Source organism: Rhinoraja longicauda, chromosome 6 (assembly GCF_053455715.1).
Source record: "Rhinoraja longicauda isolate Sanriku21f chromosome 6, sRhiLon1.1, whole genome shotgun sequence".
NCBI classification, from domain to species: Eukaryota; Metazoa; Chordata; class Chondrichthyes; order Rajiformes; family Arhynchobatidae; genus Rhinoraja; species Rhinoraja longicauda.
Genome location: NC_135958.1, coordinates 82,197,053 through 82,213,181, shown reverse-complemented (window position 1 = coordinate 82,213,181; position 16,129 = coordinate 82,197,053). Strand labels below are relative to the sequence as shown.

The following is a 16,129-nucleotide window of genomic DNA, read 5'->3' as shown; positions in this document are numbered from 1 at the left end:
TGGTGGTGGTGGGGGTGGTGTGGTGGGGGTGGTGGTGGAGGGGGGTGGTGGTGGAGGGGGGGTGGTGGTGGTGGTGGGGGGTGGGTGGTGGTGGAGGGGGTGTGGTGGTGGTGGGGGGGGTGGTGGTGGAGGGGGGGGGTGGTGGTGGAGGGGGGTGGTGGTGGAGGGGGGGTGGTGGTGGTGGGGGGGGGGGGGTGGTGGTGGGGGGTGGGGGGGTTAGCATGTGGGGTTGGGCGATATATATTGGTGTGGACTGGGAGCGAATTGTGGACAGGCAGGACCCTGAACAGTGCAGGAAGGAACTGCAGATGCTGGCGTACACCGAATATAGACACAAAGTGCTGGAGTAACTCAGCGGGTCAGGCAGCATCTCTGGAGAGAAGGAATGGGTGACGTTTCGGGTCGAGACCTTTCTTCAGGTCTGAAGCCTTCTCTCCACAGATGCTCCCTGACCGCTGACTTACTCCAGCACTTAATGTATAAACCAGCATCTGCAGTTCCTTCTTCGAATTGAGGTTTTATCTACTGTTATAGATCCAGATTGGCCAGCGATTATCAGTTGAATCTGAGACCGGAACACGAGAGCCCCGTTGCAGTGGAACCTGGGAGCTGGGCCGGGGCTAGCACAGACACCGTGTACTGGGCTAAGGGCACTGGGGTACAGAGCACTGGGGTACAGGGCTCTGGGGTACAGGGCACTGGGGAACAGGGCACTGGGGGTACAGGGCACTGGGGTACACTGGGTTTACAGGGCACTGGGGGTACAGAGCACTGGGGTACAGGGGCTCTTGGGTACAGGCACTGGGGTACAGGGGCCCTGGGGAACAGGCACTGGGTACAGGGCACGGGGGTACACTGGGTTACAGGGCACTGGGGTACAGGGCGCACTTGGGGTACAGGCGCTGGGGTACAGGGGCACTGGGTTACACTGGGGTACGTGGCACTGGGGTACACTGGGATACAGGGCACTGGGGTACACTGGGGTACAGGGCACTGGGGCACACTGGGGTACAGGGCACACCTGGGGTACAGGGCGCTGGGGTACACTGGGATACAGGGCACTGGGGTACACTGGGGTACAGGGCACACCTGGGGTTCAGGGCGCTGGGGTACAGGGGCACTGGGTTACAGGACACTGGGGAACACTGGGTTCACTGGGGTACAGGGCACACCCTGGGGTACAGGGCGCTGGGGTGCATTGGGACAGTGGGGCCGGGGCACTGGGGGGGGGCCGGGGCACTGGGGGGGGCCGGGGCTAGCACGGACTCCGTGGGCCGAGGGGCCTGTCCCAGCGCGCGGGGTGTTGACGCCCCGCCCCCGGAAGTGCGCAACTGCCGGACGTGACGCGGCGCGGCCTAGCATGGCGGCGCTCCGCCTGCGCCTCGCCTTCGAGTACCCGCCGCCACGGCTGCCCGCTGCCCGCCTGTGCTGGCTGCTGCTGCCGGCCGAGCAGTGCCGCGTAGTGGCCGACCTAGAGAGCGTCATCCGCCGCCGCCTCGGCTTCAACCGCCGCGCGCGCCTGCACCTGTACCTGGACGGCGCGCTCCTCCCGCCCAACGAGAGCGCGCTGCTCGTGCGCGACAACGACTGCCTCCGGTGAGCGCGCGCCCGACCCCGGGGCACCGGGTACAGGGGTACGGGGGGGTACGGGGGGTATAGGTACAGAGCACTGGGGTACAGGGCACCAGGTACAGGGGCACCGGATACGGGGCACTGGGGTACAGGGCACTGGGGTACAGGGCACTGGGGTACAGGGTACAGGGACACTGGGGTACAGGGCACTGGGGTACAGGGTACCGGACACTGGGTACAGGGACACTGGGGTACAGGGCACTGGGGTACAGGGTACCGGGCACTGGGTACAGGGACACTGGGGTACAGGGCACGGGGGGTACCGGGTGCGGGGTACTGGGGTACAGGGCACTGGGGTACAGGGTACCGGATACGGGGCACTGGGGTACAGGGCACTGGGTACAGGGGCACCGGGCACTGGGTACAGGGACACTGGGGTACAGGGCACTGGGTACAGGGACACTGGGGTACAGGGCACTGGGGTACCGGGCACTGGGTGTGGGGTACAGGGCACTGGGTACAGGGGCACCGGGCACTGGGTACAGGGACACTGGGGTACAGGGCACTGGGGTACAGGGTACTGGGTGCGGGGTACAGGGCACCGGGTACAGGGGCACCGGGCACTGGGTACAGGGACACTGGGGTACAGGGCACTGGGGTGCGGGGTACTGGGGTACTGGGTACAGGGGCACCAGATACGGGGCACTGGGGTGCGGGGTACAGGGCACTGGGGTACAGGTACAGAGCACTGGGGTACCGGGCACAGGGGTACAGGGACACGGGTACAGGTACAGAGCACTGGGGTACAGGGTACAGGTACACTGGGGTACAGGGCACAGGGGTACAGAGCACTGGGGTACAGGGTACAGGGACACGGGTACAGGGCACTGGGGTACAGGTACAGAGCACTGGGGTACCGGGCACGGGTACAGGGACACGGGTAGAGGTACAGAGCACTAGGGTACAGGGACACGGGTACATGGCACTGGGGTACAGGTACAGAGCACTGGGGTACAGGGTCACTGGGGTACAGGGGTACAGGGACACGGGTAGAGGTACAGAGCACTGGGGTACAGGGTACAGGGACACGGGTACAGGGCACTGGGGTACAGGTACAGAGCACTGGGGTACAGGGACACGGGTACATGGTACGGGGCACTTCGGTACAGGGTACGGGGCACTGGGGTACAGGGCATTGGGGTACAAGGCACTGGGGTAGGGGACACTGCGGCTGGGATACCGGGCTCCTGGGATAGCGGAGATTGCCAGCATTGGGACTGGGCGCCCAGACTGGGCACGGGATACAGGAATACGGGACCCCAGCACTGGGGTACGGGGATACCCGGCATTGGGCCCCACCACGGGTACATAGAATGTAGGTGCAGGAGGTGGCCATTTGGCCCTTTGAGACAGCACCGCCATTCATTGTGATCATGGCTGATTATCTACAATCAGTAACCCGTGCCTGCCTTCTCCCCATGTCCCTTGATGCCACTAGCCCCTAGAGCTCTATCTGACTCTTTTAAATTCATCCAGTGAATTGTCCTCCACTGCCATCTGTGGCAGAGAATTCCACAAATTCACAACTCTCTGGGTGAAAAAGTTTCTTCTCACCACAGTTTTAAATGGCCTCCCCTTTATTCTAATACTGTGGCCCCTGGTTCTGGACTCCCCCAACATTGGGAACATTTTTCCTGCATCTAGCTTGTCCAGTCCTTTTATAATTTTATACGTCTCTATAAGATCCCCTCTCATCCTTCTGAACTCCAGTGAATACAAGCCCAGTCTTTCCAATCTTTCCTCATATGACAGTCCCGCCATCCCGGAGATTAACCTCGTGAACCTACGCTGCACTGCCTCAGTAGCAAGGACGTCCTTCATCAAATTTACCAGGCCCCTGTACAACTGCAGAAGGAGCTCTTTGCTCCTATACTCAAATCCTCTCGTTATGAAGGCCAACATGCCATTAGCTTTCTTCACTGCCTGCTGTACCTGCATGCTTACTTTCAGTGACTGTTGTACAAGGTCTCGTTGCACTTCCCCCTTACCTAATTTGACACCATTGAGATAATAATCTGCCTCCTTGTTTTTGCCTCCAAAGTGGATAACCTCACCTGTATCTACATTATACTACATCTGCCACACATCTACCCGCTCCCAGGGGGTACGGGACACTGGGCCTCAACACGGGGTATGGGGCAGTCAGAGCGGGCACTGGGGCATGGGGATTCACTGGGCACCGAGCCCGGCACCGGGAGACCGGGGTCCCCAGAGGTATGTGGCCAGTGGGCGGGTGGGGTACTGTGGAGGATCATTGTGCCGGTGTCACTGGGGCAGTCACTGTGAGCCAGTGCCACTGGAGCGGGCAATGTGAGCCAGTGCCACTGGGGCAGTCACTTTGGGCCAGTGGGTGTACGGTGGAGTGTCACTGTGAGCCAGTGCCACTGGGGCGGTCACTGTGAGCTGGTGCCACTGGGGTGGTCACTGTGAGCCAGTGCCACTGGGGCGGTCACTGTGAGCTGGTGCCACTGGGGTGGTCACTGTGAGCTGGTGCCACTGGGGCGGTCACTGTGAGGCAGTGCCACTGGGGCGGTCACTGTGAGCCGGTAGGACAGTGGGGGTACTGTGGAGGGTCACTGGGGCAGTGTAGCTGGCGGAGCGGTGACCAGCCTGTGCTCTGTGTGACAGGGTGAAGCAGGAGGAGCTGACCGATGGCCTGAGGGCCGGAGGTGGGTCGGACGGACTGCCCGGGAGCAGCAGCAAGAGGGAGAGGCCGGTGGAGAGCGAGGGCAGAGAGCGGAAGAAGAGGAGGACGGTCGGAGGGAAGAGCGAGGAGCAGTGCATGCCATGCAGCGAGGATCAATGCGCCGCATCCAGCGAGGAGCAGAGCGTGCCGTGCAGCAATGGAGCTGTCTTCCACGCCAATGCAGCGCGCTGCAGGAAGAGGAAGACGGTTGCAGAGGTGGAGGTGAAGCACAACGTGCGGAAAACACACAAACTCAAAAAGAGAAAGGATAAATGCAGCAAAGAGCAGGAGAGGATGGAACCTCCCAGCAAAGGGGCAGCGGTCAGTCGCAGCTCGCAGGGAGCGCAGCAGAGCGGCCGCAGTAGATGCAACGATGCCGAGTCAGACAGTGAGAGCCCGTCCGCTGAAGCCAGTGGCTGCCAGCAGCTGACCAACGGCGAGCGAGGCCACTGCAGTGTGAACAGTGACAGAGGAGTGCAGCACAATGTTGCAGCACCATGCAGCAGCAGGGAGAATGCAGCGCACCATAATGTTGCAGCAACGAGCAGCGGCAGGGTGAGGAAAGCTCAGCGCATTACTGCAGCGAGAAATGTCAGGGAGACAGGAGTGCAGCACAACATTGCAGCACCGTGCAGCGACAGGGAGAGGAAAGATCAGCGCATTGCTGCAGCAAGCAATGTCAGGGAGACAGGAGTGCAGCACAACATTGCAGCACCGTGCAGCGACAAGGAGAGCGTGCACCGGGCCAGCACTGCAGCAGGGAGCTTGGACAGCGAGTCAGAGGAGCCGAGCATGCCCCTGAACCCCGCCCCAGCCATCGCTGCTCCCTGCGCTTCGCCCGGCGCTGCCCGCGGTGCCGGCTGGGAGGGGCCCGGTTGTGCCCGCATTGCGGGGCCCGGTGATGCTCAGGGCCGCCTGCCCGCCCCTCCCCCCGTGCCAACCTGTGCCAGGGGGCGAGGCTATGGGAGGGGTCGCGGGAGGAGCATCTCCAGCTTCCCGCAGCCGGGTGCCGGGGACTGGCCACGCCAAGGGCCCTTTCGAGGCCGGGGTCGAGGGGCACCACCCCCCATCAATGGCTGGCCAAAGCCCGGGGAATGGCAAGATCCCACGCCAGGACCACGAGGGACCACACAGGTAAGAGGGCGGGGGAGGAGCAGGTCAGCAGGTGCCAGCTGTGGGCATCCACTGGCACTGGAGAGGCTGTGTCGCCTGGGGGGGGCAGGGGGGGAGTGGAGTGTGGGCCCCAGGCAGGGGGGATGGGGTGGGGGGGATGGGGTGGGGGGGTGGAGTGTGGGCCCCCAGGCGGGGGAGGGGGGACTGTAACCCAGCATTGGTGGGTGGGGCTGGTGTCCGGCACCCTGGGGTGGGATGGGGTGACCCCGTTACTGACCCTCTGTCTCTGCAGCAGAGGGGCCCCGGCCCACCACACCGAGACTACAGCACGATGCCCCTACTGGCCGCCCCCCCACAGCTCGGGGAGAGGATCGCGTTCAAGGTAAACATGGACCCGTCCTCCCCAGAACCCCCCTCCGCCCACCGTGACCCCCCTCCCCATAACCCCCCTCCCCGTGACCGCGTGTGTGACCCAAATGCGTGACGCGTGCCTCTCTCTGCAGGTGCTGGAGCTGTCGGACAACTACACGCCCGAGATCTCGGACTACAAGGTACCCCTGCCCTCTCACCCCCCACCCTGCCGCCTGGCCTGTGAATCCTGACCCCCGGGAGGAGCCCACACGTGGTCACCGGCACGTCACGCGTGTGCTGCGTCACCCGTGTGCTGCGGAGTGAGGTGGGGGTGGCAGCAGAGGTGGGAGGGAACAGGCAGGGGGGATCAGGGGGGGGGGGGGGCAGGCAGTGGAGGAGTGGGGTGAGGGATCAGGGAGGGGAGGGGGGATCAGGGGTGGGGGATCGGAGGGGAGGGGAGGGGGATCAGGGGTGGGGGTGAGCAGGCGGGGGGAGGGGGATCGGAGGGGGAGGGGCGGTGCAGTTTGCAAGTGGGTGCAGAGGGTGAGCTGCGACTGCCTGCGGATTCCATGTACCGTGTGCATGTGCCTGCGTGTTCCATGTACCGTCTGCGTGTTCTGTGCTTGTAATCGGGATCTTGTCTCCAAGGAGGGACGTGTTGTGTGGTGGGACGCGGCGACCGGCGAGGTGGAACTCAGTGTGGACACCCAGCCCCCAGGTGAGGGTCCCATCGCCATGGCAACCCCTCCCCTCCCCCACACTGCTGCCCCTCTCCTTGCCCCTCATGTGCCCCCCTCTCCTTGCCCCTCACGTTGCCCCAGTGGGTCTGGGTGCAGTCACGGCCTTGTTGCCGTACCCTGCCCACAATTTTACTTGTGCCCCATTGGCCCCTTCTCATCACACTCCTGCTTTCTTCCAGAACCTTCCAAAGAGCCGGGGAAGTTTGACTTGATTTACCAGTCTGAGAACGGCGAGGCGGTGGTGGAGTATGCCGTGACACGGGAGCCCCAGGTACATTGCACGCGTGGCACATGCACACGCACACGGGCCTGGAGCACGACTCCTGGGGGCGCGAGGTGGGGTGGAGAGCGTGTGTGTGTGCCCAAGTATGTGTGTGCGCGTGCGTGTCTATGTGTGTGTGTTTGTGTGTGCCTGTGATTGTGTGCATGTGAGTGTGTGTGCGCGTGCGAGAGTCTGTGTGTGTTTGTGTGTGCCTGTGATTGTGTGCATGTGAGTGTGTGTGCATGTGAGTGTGTGTGCGCGTGCGAGTGTCTGTGTGTTTGTGTGTGCCTGTGATTGTGTGCATGTGAGTGTGTGCATGTGAGTGTGTGTGTGCGCGTGCGAGTGTCTGTGTGTGTTTGTGTGCCTGTGATTGTGTGCATGTGAGTGTGTGTGTGCATGTGAGTGTGTGTGTGCGCGTGCGAGTGTCTATGTGTGAGTGGGTGTGTCTTTGCGTGTTGTGTGCGCGGGCAGCTCTAACCTGCAGCCACTAACCATGTGCGTGTTTTATCCGTGTCCTTGCTGTTCCAAACAGATGACCCGGGCCTGGAGCTCCCTGGTGGAACCGCGACTGATCATCACTCACACCGCGGCCGGCCCGACCCTGCCCGCCGCTGACCCCACCCTCACCCCCGGGGTCACTGGAGACCCTGCCCGCTGCTGACCCCACCCTCACCCCCGGGGTTACTGGGACCCGGCCTGGCCTGGAGTGGGGGGGGAGGAGGGGAATGGGAGGGGGTGCTGCTGCTGTGAACACCTTCCCTGTCCCCATGGGGGTCACTGGATGTGGGGTCAGTGGGGTCGGGGGTCACGGCCACGGGATTAGATCGATGCTGACACACAACCTTGTGAATTGTTAAATAAATGTGTTTTTTTCATTCCTGCTTCTAGTTTTCTGTTGTATGTTACAGCACACGCATGTTCAGCGTATCAGAGTGAAGCTCAGGAAGCAGCACTGCAGACCACTGAGCGCCACGATCCTTGTCCCTGGCACCCGTGCAGCACCAGTGCAGCCCGGCGTCGGCTTGTCCCCGGCACCCATGCAGCTGCAGTGCCCCTCATGCGGGCAGTGCGGGTGCTGACAGTCACCCCCAGGGCTCAGGGTCCACTCTGCACATCACAGCTCCCCCCCTCCTCAGACCCGCACTGACCCCACAGCCCGGTGACCCTTGCCCCGGCACGGTGACCGGATGTACACAGTTGTCCGGCTGTGGACCAAGCCGTGATTGGTCAAGTTCTACTGACAATAGACAATAGGTGCAGGAGGAGGTCATTCGGCCCCTCGAGCCAGCACCGCCATTCAATGTGACCATGGCTGATCTTTCTCAATCAGTACCCCGTTCCTGCCTTCTCCCCATACCCCCTGACTCCGCTATCCTTAAGAGCTCTATCCAGCTCTCTCTTGAATGCATTCAGAGAATTGGCCTCCACTGCCTTCTGAGGCAGAGAATTCCACAAGTTCACAACTCTCTGACTGAAAAAGTTTTTCCTCATCTCAGTTCTAAATGGCCTACCCCTTATTCTTAAACTGTGGCCCCTTGTTCTGGACCCCCCCCCCCCCCCCAACATTTGGAACATGTTTCCTGCCTCTAACGTGTCCAACCCCTTAATAATCTTATACGTTTCAATAAGATCCCCTCTCATCCTTCTAAATTCCAGTGTATACAAGCCTAATCGCTCCAGTCTTTCAACATATGATAGTCCAGCCATTCCGGGAATTAACCTAGTAAACCTACGCTGCACGCCCTCAATAGCAAGAATATCCTTCCTCAAATTTGGAGACCAAAACTGCACACAGTACTCCAGGTGCGGTCTCACTCGGGCCCTGTACAACTGCAGAAGGACCTCTTTGCTCCTATACCCAACTCCTCTTGTTATGAAGGCCAACATTCCATTGGCTTTCTTCACTGCCTGCTGTACCTGCATGCTTCCTTTCAGTGACTGATGCACTAAGACACCCAGATCTCGTTGTACGTCCCCTGTTCCTAACTTGACACCATTCAGATAATACTCTGCCTTCCTATTCTTACCACCAAAGTGGATAACCTCACACTTATCCACATTAAACTGCATCTGCCTTGCATCCGCCCACTCACACAACCTGTCCAAGTCACCCTGCAACCTCATAGCATCTTCCTCACAGTTCACACTACCACCCAGCTTTGTATAATCTGCAAATTTGCTAATGTTACTTTTAATCCCTTCATCCAAGTCATTAATGTATATTGTAAATAGCTACGGTCCCAGCACCGAGCCTTGCGGTACCCCACTAGTCACTGCCTGTCATTCTGAAAGGGACCCGTTTATCCCCACTCTTTGCTTTCTGTCTCAACCAATTTTCTATCCATGTCAGTACCCTACCTCCAATACCATGTGCTCTAATTTTGCCCACGAATCTCCTATGTGGAACCTTGTCAAAGGCTTTCTGAAAGTCAAGGTACACCACATCCACCGGCTCTCCCCTGTCAATTTTCCTGGTTACATCCTCAAAGAATTCCAGAAGATTAGTCAAGCATGATTTCCCCTTCGTAAATCCATGCTGACTCGGAACAATCCTGTTACTACTATCCAAATGCTCCGCAATTTCGTCTTTTATAATTGACTCCAGCATCTTCCTCACCACTGATGTCAGACTAACTGGTCTATAATTTCCCGTTTTCTCTCTCCCTCCTTTCTTAAAAAGTGGGACAACATTAGCTACCCTCCAATCCACAGGAATTGACCCTGAATCTATAGAACATTGGAAAATGATCACCAATGCGTCCACAATTTCTAGCGCCACCTCCTTAAGTACTCTGGGATGCAGACCATCAGGCCCTGGGGATTTATCAGCCTTCAGTCCCATCAGTCTACCCAACACCATTTCCTGCCTAATGTGGATTTCCTTCAGTTCCTCCGTCACCCTAGGATCTCTGCCCACTAGAACATCTGGGAGATTGCTTGTATCTTCCTTAGTGAAGACAGATCCAAAGTACCGGTTCAACTCGTCTGCCATTTCCTTGTTCCCCATAATAAATTCCCCCGCTTCTGTCTTCAAGGGACCCACATTTGCCTTGACTATTTTTTCCTCTTCACGAACCTAAAAAAGCTTTCACTATCCTCCTTTATATTATTGGCTAGTTTACCCTCGTACCTCATCTTTTCTCCCCGTATTGCCTTCTTAGTCATCTTCTGTTGCTCTTTAAAAGAGTCCCAATCCTCTGGCTTCCCACTCTTCTTTGCTATGTTATACTTCTTCCCTTTTATTTTTATGCTGTCCTTGACTTCCCTTGTCGGCCACGGGTGCCTCTTACTCCCCTTGGAATCTTTCCTCCTCTTTGGGATAAATTGATCCTGCAACTTCTGCATTATTCCCAGGAATACCTGCTGTTCCACCGTCCTCCCTGCTAGGGCCTCCTTCCAGTCAAATCTGGCCAGCTCATGCCTCTGTAATCCCCTTTGCTATACTGTAATACTGACACTTCCGATTTTCCCTTCTCCCTCTCAATTTGTAGAGTAAAACTTATCATATTGTGATCACTGCATCCTAATGGCTCTTTTACCTCGAGTCCCCTTATCAGATCAGGTTCATTACACAACACTAAATCCAGAATTGCCTTCTCCCTAGTAGGCTCCAGTACCAGCTGTTCTAAGAATCCATCTCGGAGACACTCCACAAACTCTCTTTCCTGGGTCCATTACCAACCTGATTTTCCCAGTCTACCTGCATGTTGAAATCTCCCATAACCACCGTAGCATTACATTTGCAACATGCCAATTTTAGCTCATTCAACCTGCACCCTATGTCGAGGCTACTGTTTGGGGGCCAGTAGATAACTCCCATTATGGTCTTTTTACCCTTACAATTCCTCATTTCTATCCATACTGATTCTACATCTCCTGATTCTATGTCACCCCTTGCAAGGGAGTGAATATCATTCCTTACCAACAGAGCTACCCCACCCCCTCTGCCCACCTGTCTGTCTTTTCTATACGTTGTGTACCCCTGAATATTCAGTTCCCAGCCCTGGTCCTCTTGTAGCCATGTCTCAGTGATTCCCACAACATCATACTTGCCAATGTCTAACTGAGCCTCAAGCTCATCCACTTTATTTCTTATACTTCGCGCATTTAAATACAACACTTTAATTTCTGTATTCACCTCCCCTCTCACACCGGTCACAATTGGCCCTGACCTTACTCTCTTATCCCATCTAGAACTTCCCTTCCCATTCATTCGAGAGTCCTTTATAGTTTCTCCTGTATTCGCTTCCCCTTTAACTCCATTTCCATATTCCCAGTTTGCCAACCCCTCCCCCCCACTACTTAGTTTAAACCCACACGTGTAGCACTAGCAAACCTACCTGCCAGAATGTTGGTCCCCCTGCTGTTAAGGTGTAACCCGTCCCTTTTGTACAGGTCACCCCTACCCCAGAAGAGATCCCAGTTGTCTAGAAATCTAAATCCCTGCTCCCTGCACCAGCCCCTCAGCCATACATTCATACCCCCGATCTCTCTATTCCTGCCCTCATCAGCACGAGGTACAGGTAGCAGTCCAGAGATAACCACCTTCGATGTCCTACTTCTCAGTCTTCTTCCTAACTCTCTAAACTCACATTGCAGTATCTCCTTCCTCTTCCTCCCGACGTCATTCGTGCCTACATGCACAACTACTTCCGGTTGATTGCCTTCCCTCACTGGGATGTTCTGAAGCCAGTCCGTGATGTCTTGAACCCTGGCACCAGGGAGGCAACAGACCATCCTCGAGTCCCGCCTGCGGCCACAGAATCTACTGTCCGTACCTGGGACAATGGAGTCACCCACTACTATGGCTCTTCCTGACTTCGGTCTCCCCGGTCGAGTTTCCTTGCTTGGGTTAGAACCGCCAACGCGACTGCCGCTCGGACTGGAAGCGTCTTCTGCCCCGACAGCTCCCAAGAGGGTGTACCTGTTTGCAATAGGCACAGCCACCGGGGTCTCCTGTAGTCCACGTTTGCTCCCCCCTGAAACGGTCTCCCACCTTCGCTCGACCTGGACCCTTGGCATAACAGCCTCACAGTAGGTCCTGTCCAGGAAACTCACATTCCCAGATGGCCCTGAGGTCATCTAGCTGCCTTTCCAACTCCACCACACGTCCATTCAGGAGCTGCACCTGGACACAGTTCTTGCAGGTGTAGCTCCCAGAAGCTCCAGCGGTGTCCCTACCTTCCCACATCCTGCAGGAAACACACTGCACCAGTGTACTGTTCTTTGGCCTCACTAATGATGGCGAACGCACCACGGATCCCCACTGACCACCCACCTCACACTGACCACCCACCCCACACTGACCTCACACTGACCACCCACCCCACACTGACCACCCACTGACCTCACACTGACCACCCACCTCACACCACCCACCTCACACTGACCACCCACCGCACTGACCACCCACCTCACACTGACCACCCACCTCACACTGACCACCCACCTCACACTGTCACAGTGTGGTAATGGGCCCTTTGGCCCAACTTGCCCACACCGGCCAACATGTCCCAGCTACATTAGTCCCACCTGCCTGCGTTTGGCCCATAACCCTCCAAACCTGTCCTGTCCATGTACCTGTCTAACGTTGGGAGAGTCCTAGCCTCGACTACCTCCTCTGGCATCTCGTTCCATACACCCACCACCTGTGTGTGAAAAAGTTACCTATCAGATTCCTATTAAATCTTTTCCCCTTCACCTTAAACCTATGTCCTCTGGTCCTCGATTCCCCTACTCTGGTTTTGAGACTGATCTATTCCTCGTGATTTTATACACCTCTATAAGATCATATAAACGTCTCTGCGAAGCCTGGCCGCCATGAGCTCCCTGTGTTCCTCGGCACTCCCACGGCCCCCCCATTCTTCATGGATGTCCCACACTACAGCCTGTCGCTGCGTACATCCTCATCGGGCTCAGCTCCACCACTTGCAATGTTGGTGGTACCTGCATTACAACCAGTCACCCAGGATTACTGGCTATTGGTGGAGGTGGGACAGTTCCTGTGTCCACCATTGTTCACGGTGTCATCACAACACTGTTGCCGGGACAGTCCAGATAGAAACATAGACAACAGGTGCAGGAGGCGGCCATTCGGCCCTTCCAGCCAGTACTGCCATTCAATATCATCATGGTGGAATTCTTTGCCTCAGAAGGCAGTGGAGGCCAATTCTCTAAGTGCATTCAAGAGAGAGCTAGATAGAGCTCTTAAGGATAGCGGAGTCAGGGGGTATGGGGAGAGGGCAGGAACGGGGTACTGATTGAGAATGATCAGCCATGATCACATTGAATGGCGGTGCTGGCTCGAAGGGCCGAATGGCCTCCTCCTGCACCTATTGTCTATCGTCTATTGACTATTGATCATCCACAATCAGTACCCCGTTCCTGCTTTTTCCCCCAATGTCTCTTGATTCAGTTAGCCCTAAGAGCTAAATCTATCTCTCTCTTGAAAACATCCAGTGAATTGGCCTCCACTGCCTTCTGTAGCAGAGAATTCCACAGCTTCACAACTCTCTAGCTGAAAACGCTTTTTCTCACCTCAGTCCTAAATGGCCGACGCCTTATTCTTAAACTGTGTCCCCTGGTTCTGGACTCCCCCAACATTGGGAACATTTTTCCTGCATCTAACCTGTCCAATCCCTTAAGAATTTTATATGTTTCTATAAGATCCCCTCTCATCCTTCCAAATTCCAGTGAATACAAGCCCAGTCGCTCCCTTCGTTGTGTGAGGCTCAGAGCTCTGGGCCGCCACAGCTGGCAGAGTGGCCACAGCTGGCAGAGTGACCACAGCTGGCAGAGTGACCACAGCTGGCAGAGTGGCCACAGCTGGCAGAGTGACCACAGCTGGCAGAGTGGCCACAGCTGGCAGAGTGACCACAGCTGGCAGAGTGACCACAGCTGGCAGAGTGACCACAGCTGGCAGAGTGGCCACAGAGCCCACACCAGCTGGAAGCACCAGGTTTAGCTTTAGGTTTTGTTCACACAGCTACGAGGAACAGCTTTTGTTTTGCATGCGATCCAATTAGATCAAATAATATTATACACAAATACAAGGCGTTATGGATAATGGGAGAAGGCAGTGAATGGGGTTGAGAGGGAAATGTAGAGCACCATGATTGAATGGTGGAGTAGACTTGACGGGCCGAATGGCCTAATTCTGCTCCTCTGTCTTACACAAACTCCAGTACAACAGGTAGAGCGAAGGGAAAGATACAGAGTGCAGAATATAGTTCTCAGCATCAACACCGCACTTTCAGGGGACTGTGTACCTGCGCTCCTAGATCCTTCTGCTCTACAACACTCCCTGTCTACCTGTGACGCCACTTTCAGGGGACTGTGTACCTGCGCTCCTAGATCCCTCTGCTCTACAACACTCCCTGTCTACCTGTGACGCCACTTTCAGGGGACTGTGTACCTGCGCTCCTAGATCCCTCTGCTCTACAACACTCCCTGTCTACCTGTGACGCCACTTTCAGGGGACTGTGTACCTGCGCTCCTAGATCTATTCAGATATAACCCAGTCTCCTGACACCAGCAGAAGTTTTTGCATGTCTGCAATTGTGGGCTGCATCAGTGAGGAGAGGAAGCTGAATACAGAGGTATAGTCAACGACTTTGTTGAGTGGTGTGGGCTGATTCACCTGCAGCTCCACACCGACAAGACTAAGGAGTTGGTGGTGGACTTTAGGAGGAGAGGAATCCTGTCCCCTGTCTCCATCAATGGTGTGGATGTGCATTTTACCAGGGAGTACAAATACCTTGGAGTTTACCTGGACAGTAAACTGGACTGGTCCAGGAACGCTGAGGCCCTGCACAAGACGGGACAGAGCCGGCTGTTGTTTCTGAGGGAGCTCTGCTCTTTCAACATCTGCAGTAAGATGCTGCAGATGTTCTACCAGTTGGTGGTAGCCAGTGCCATCTTCTTCGTTGCTGTGTGCAGGGGCAGCAGGGCAAAGGCCGCGGACACCAACAGGATCAACAAGCTCATCAGGAAGGCCGGCTCCGTCCTGGGGGTGGAGTTGGATTCACGGGAGGGGGTTTTGGAGGGAAGGATGCTCCTCAATCCTGGACATTACAGCTCACCCCCTCCGTGACCCACTGCTCAACCTGAGGAGCACCTTCAGCAACAGACTGGTCCCACCAAGATGCAGCACAGAACAAACGCCACAGGAGATCCTTCTTCCCTCTGGCTATCAAACTGTACAACTCCTCCCCCTTGTCGTGGGGTAGACTGACCCCCCCTCCCCCCCCCCCAATCTTTGGACGTCCCGAATCCTGGACTTTCCACTCCTCACTTTAGTTTCACCCGGACAGTTGTGAATCTGGAATTCTCTGCCGCAGAAGGCAGTGGAGGCAGATTCACTGGATGTTTTCAACAGAGAATTAGATTTAGCTCTTCGGGCTAACGGAATCAAGGGATGTGGGGAGAAAGCAGGAACGGGGTACAGATTGTGCATGATCACATTGAATGGTGGTGCTGGCTCGAAGGGCCAAGTGGCCTCCTCCTAGAAACATAGAAAATAGGTGCAGGAGTAGGCCATTCGGCCCTTCGAGCCTGCACCGCCATTCAATATGATCATGGCTGATCATCCAGCTCAGTAACCTGTACCTGCCTTCTCTCCATACCCCCTGATCCCTTTAGCCACAAGGGCCACATCTAACTCCCTCTTAAATATAGCCAATGAACTGGCCTCAACTACCTTCTGTGGCAGAGAATTCCACAGACTCACCACTCTCTGTGTGAAGAAATGTTTTCTCATCTCGGTCCTAAAAGACTTCCCCCTTATCCTTAAGCTGTGACCCCTGGTTCTGGACTCCCCCAACATCGGGAACAATCTTCCCGCATCTAGCCTCTCCAACCCCTTAAGAATTTTATGTTTCTATAAGATCCCCCCTCAGTCTTCTAAATTCCAGCGAGTACAAGCCCAGTCTATCCAGTCTTTCTTCATATGAAAGTCCCGCCATCCCAGGGATCAATCTGGTGAACCTTCTCTGTACTACTTCTAAGGCAAGAACGTCTTTCCTCAGGTTAGGAGACCAAAACTGCACACAATACTCCAGGTGCGGTCTCACCAAGGCCTTGTACAACTGCAGCAGAACCTCCCTGCTCCTAAACTCAAATCCTCTTGCTATGAATGCCAACATACCATTCGCTTTCTTCACTGCCTGCTGCACCTGCACGCTTGCTTTCAATGACTGGTGCACCATGATACCCAGGTCACGTTGCATCTCCCCTTCTCCTAATCGGTCACCATTCAGGTAATACTCTGCTTTCCTGTTCTTGCCGCCAAAGTGGAAAACCTCACATTTATCCACATTATATTGCATCTGCCATGCATTTGCCCAC

General features: G+C 56.3%; 1 protein-coding gene across 2 annotated transcripts; it reads left to right on the top strand.

Annotated features, from left to right (window-relative positions):
* Positions 1–1,345: 1,345 nt before the first annotated feature.
* coil (coilin p80) lies at positions 1,346–7,563 on the top strand. Of its 2 annotated transcripts, none has more exons than XM_078401920.1 (7): positions 1,346–1,596; positions 4,261–5,452; positions 5,727–5,813; positions 5,935–5,982; positions 6,431–6,500; positions 6,702–6,793; positions 7,317–7,563. In XM_078401920.1, the coding sequence occupies exons 1-7, from the start codon at positions 1,361–1,363 to the stop codon at positions 7,443–7,445; spliced, it is 1,854 nt and encodes a 617-aa protein (XP_078258046.1). In that variant the 5' UTR covers positions 1,346–1,360; the 3' UTR covers positions 7,446–7,563. The 2 variants fall into 2 exon arrangements, with proteins under 2 accessions (XP_078258046.1, XP_078258045.1); XM_078401919.1 differs by having other exon boundaries at positions 5,724–5,813; positions 7,317–7,559.
* The last annotated feature ends 8,566 nt before the right edge of the window (positions 7,564–16,129 follow it).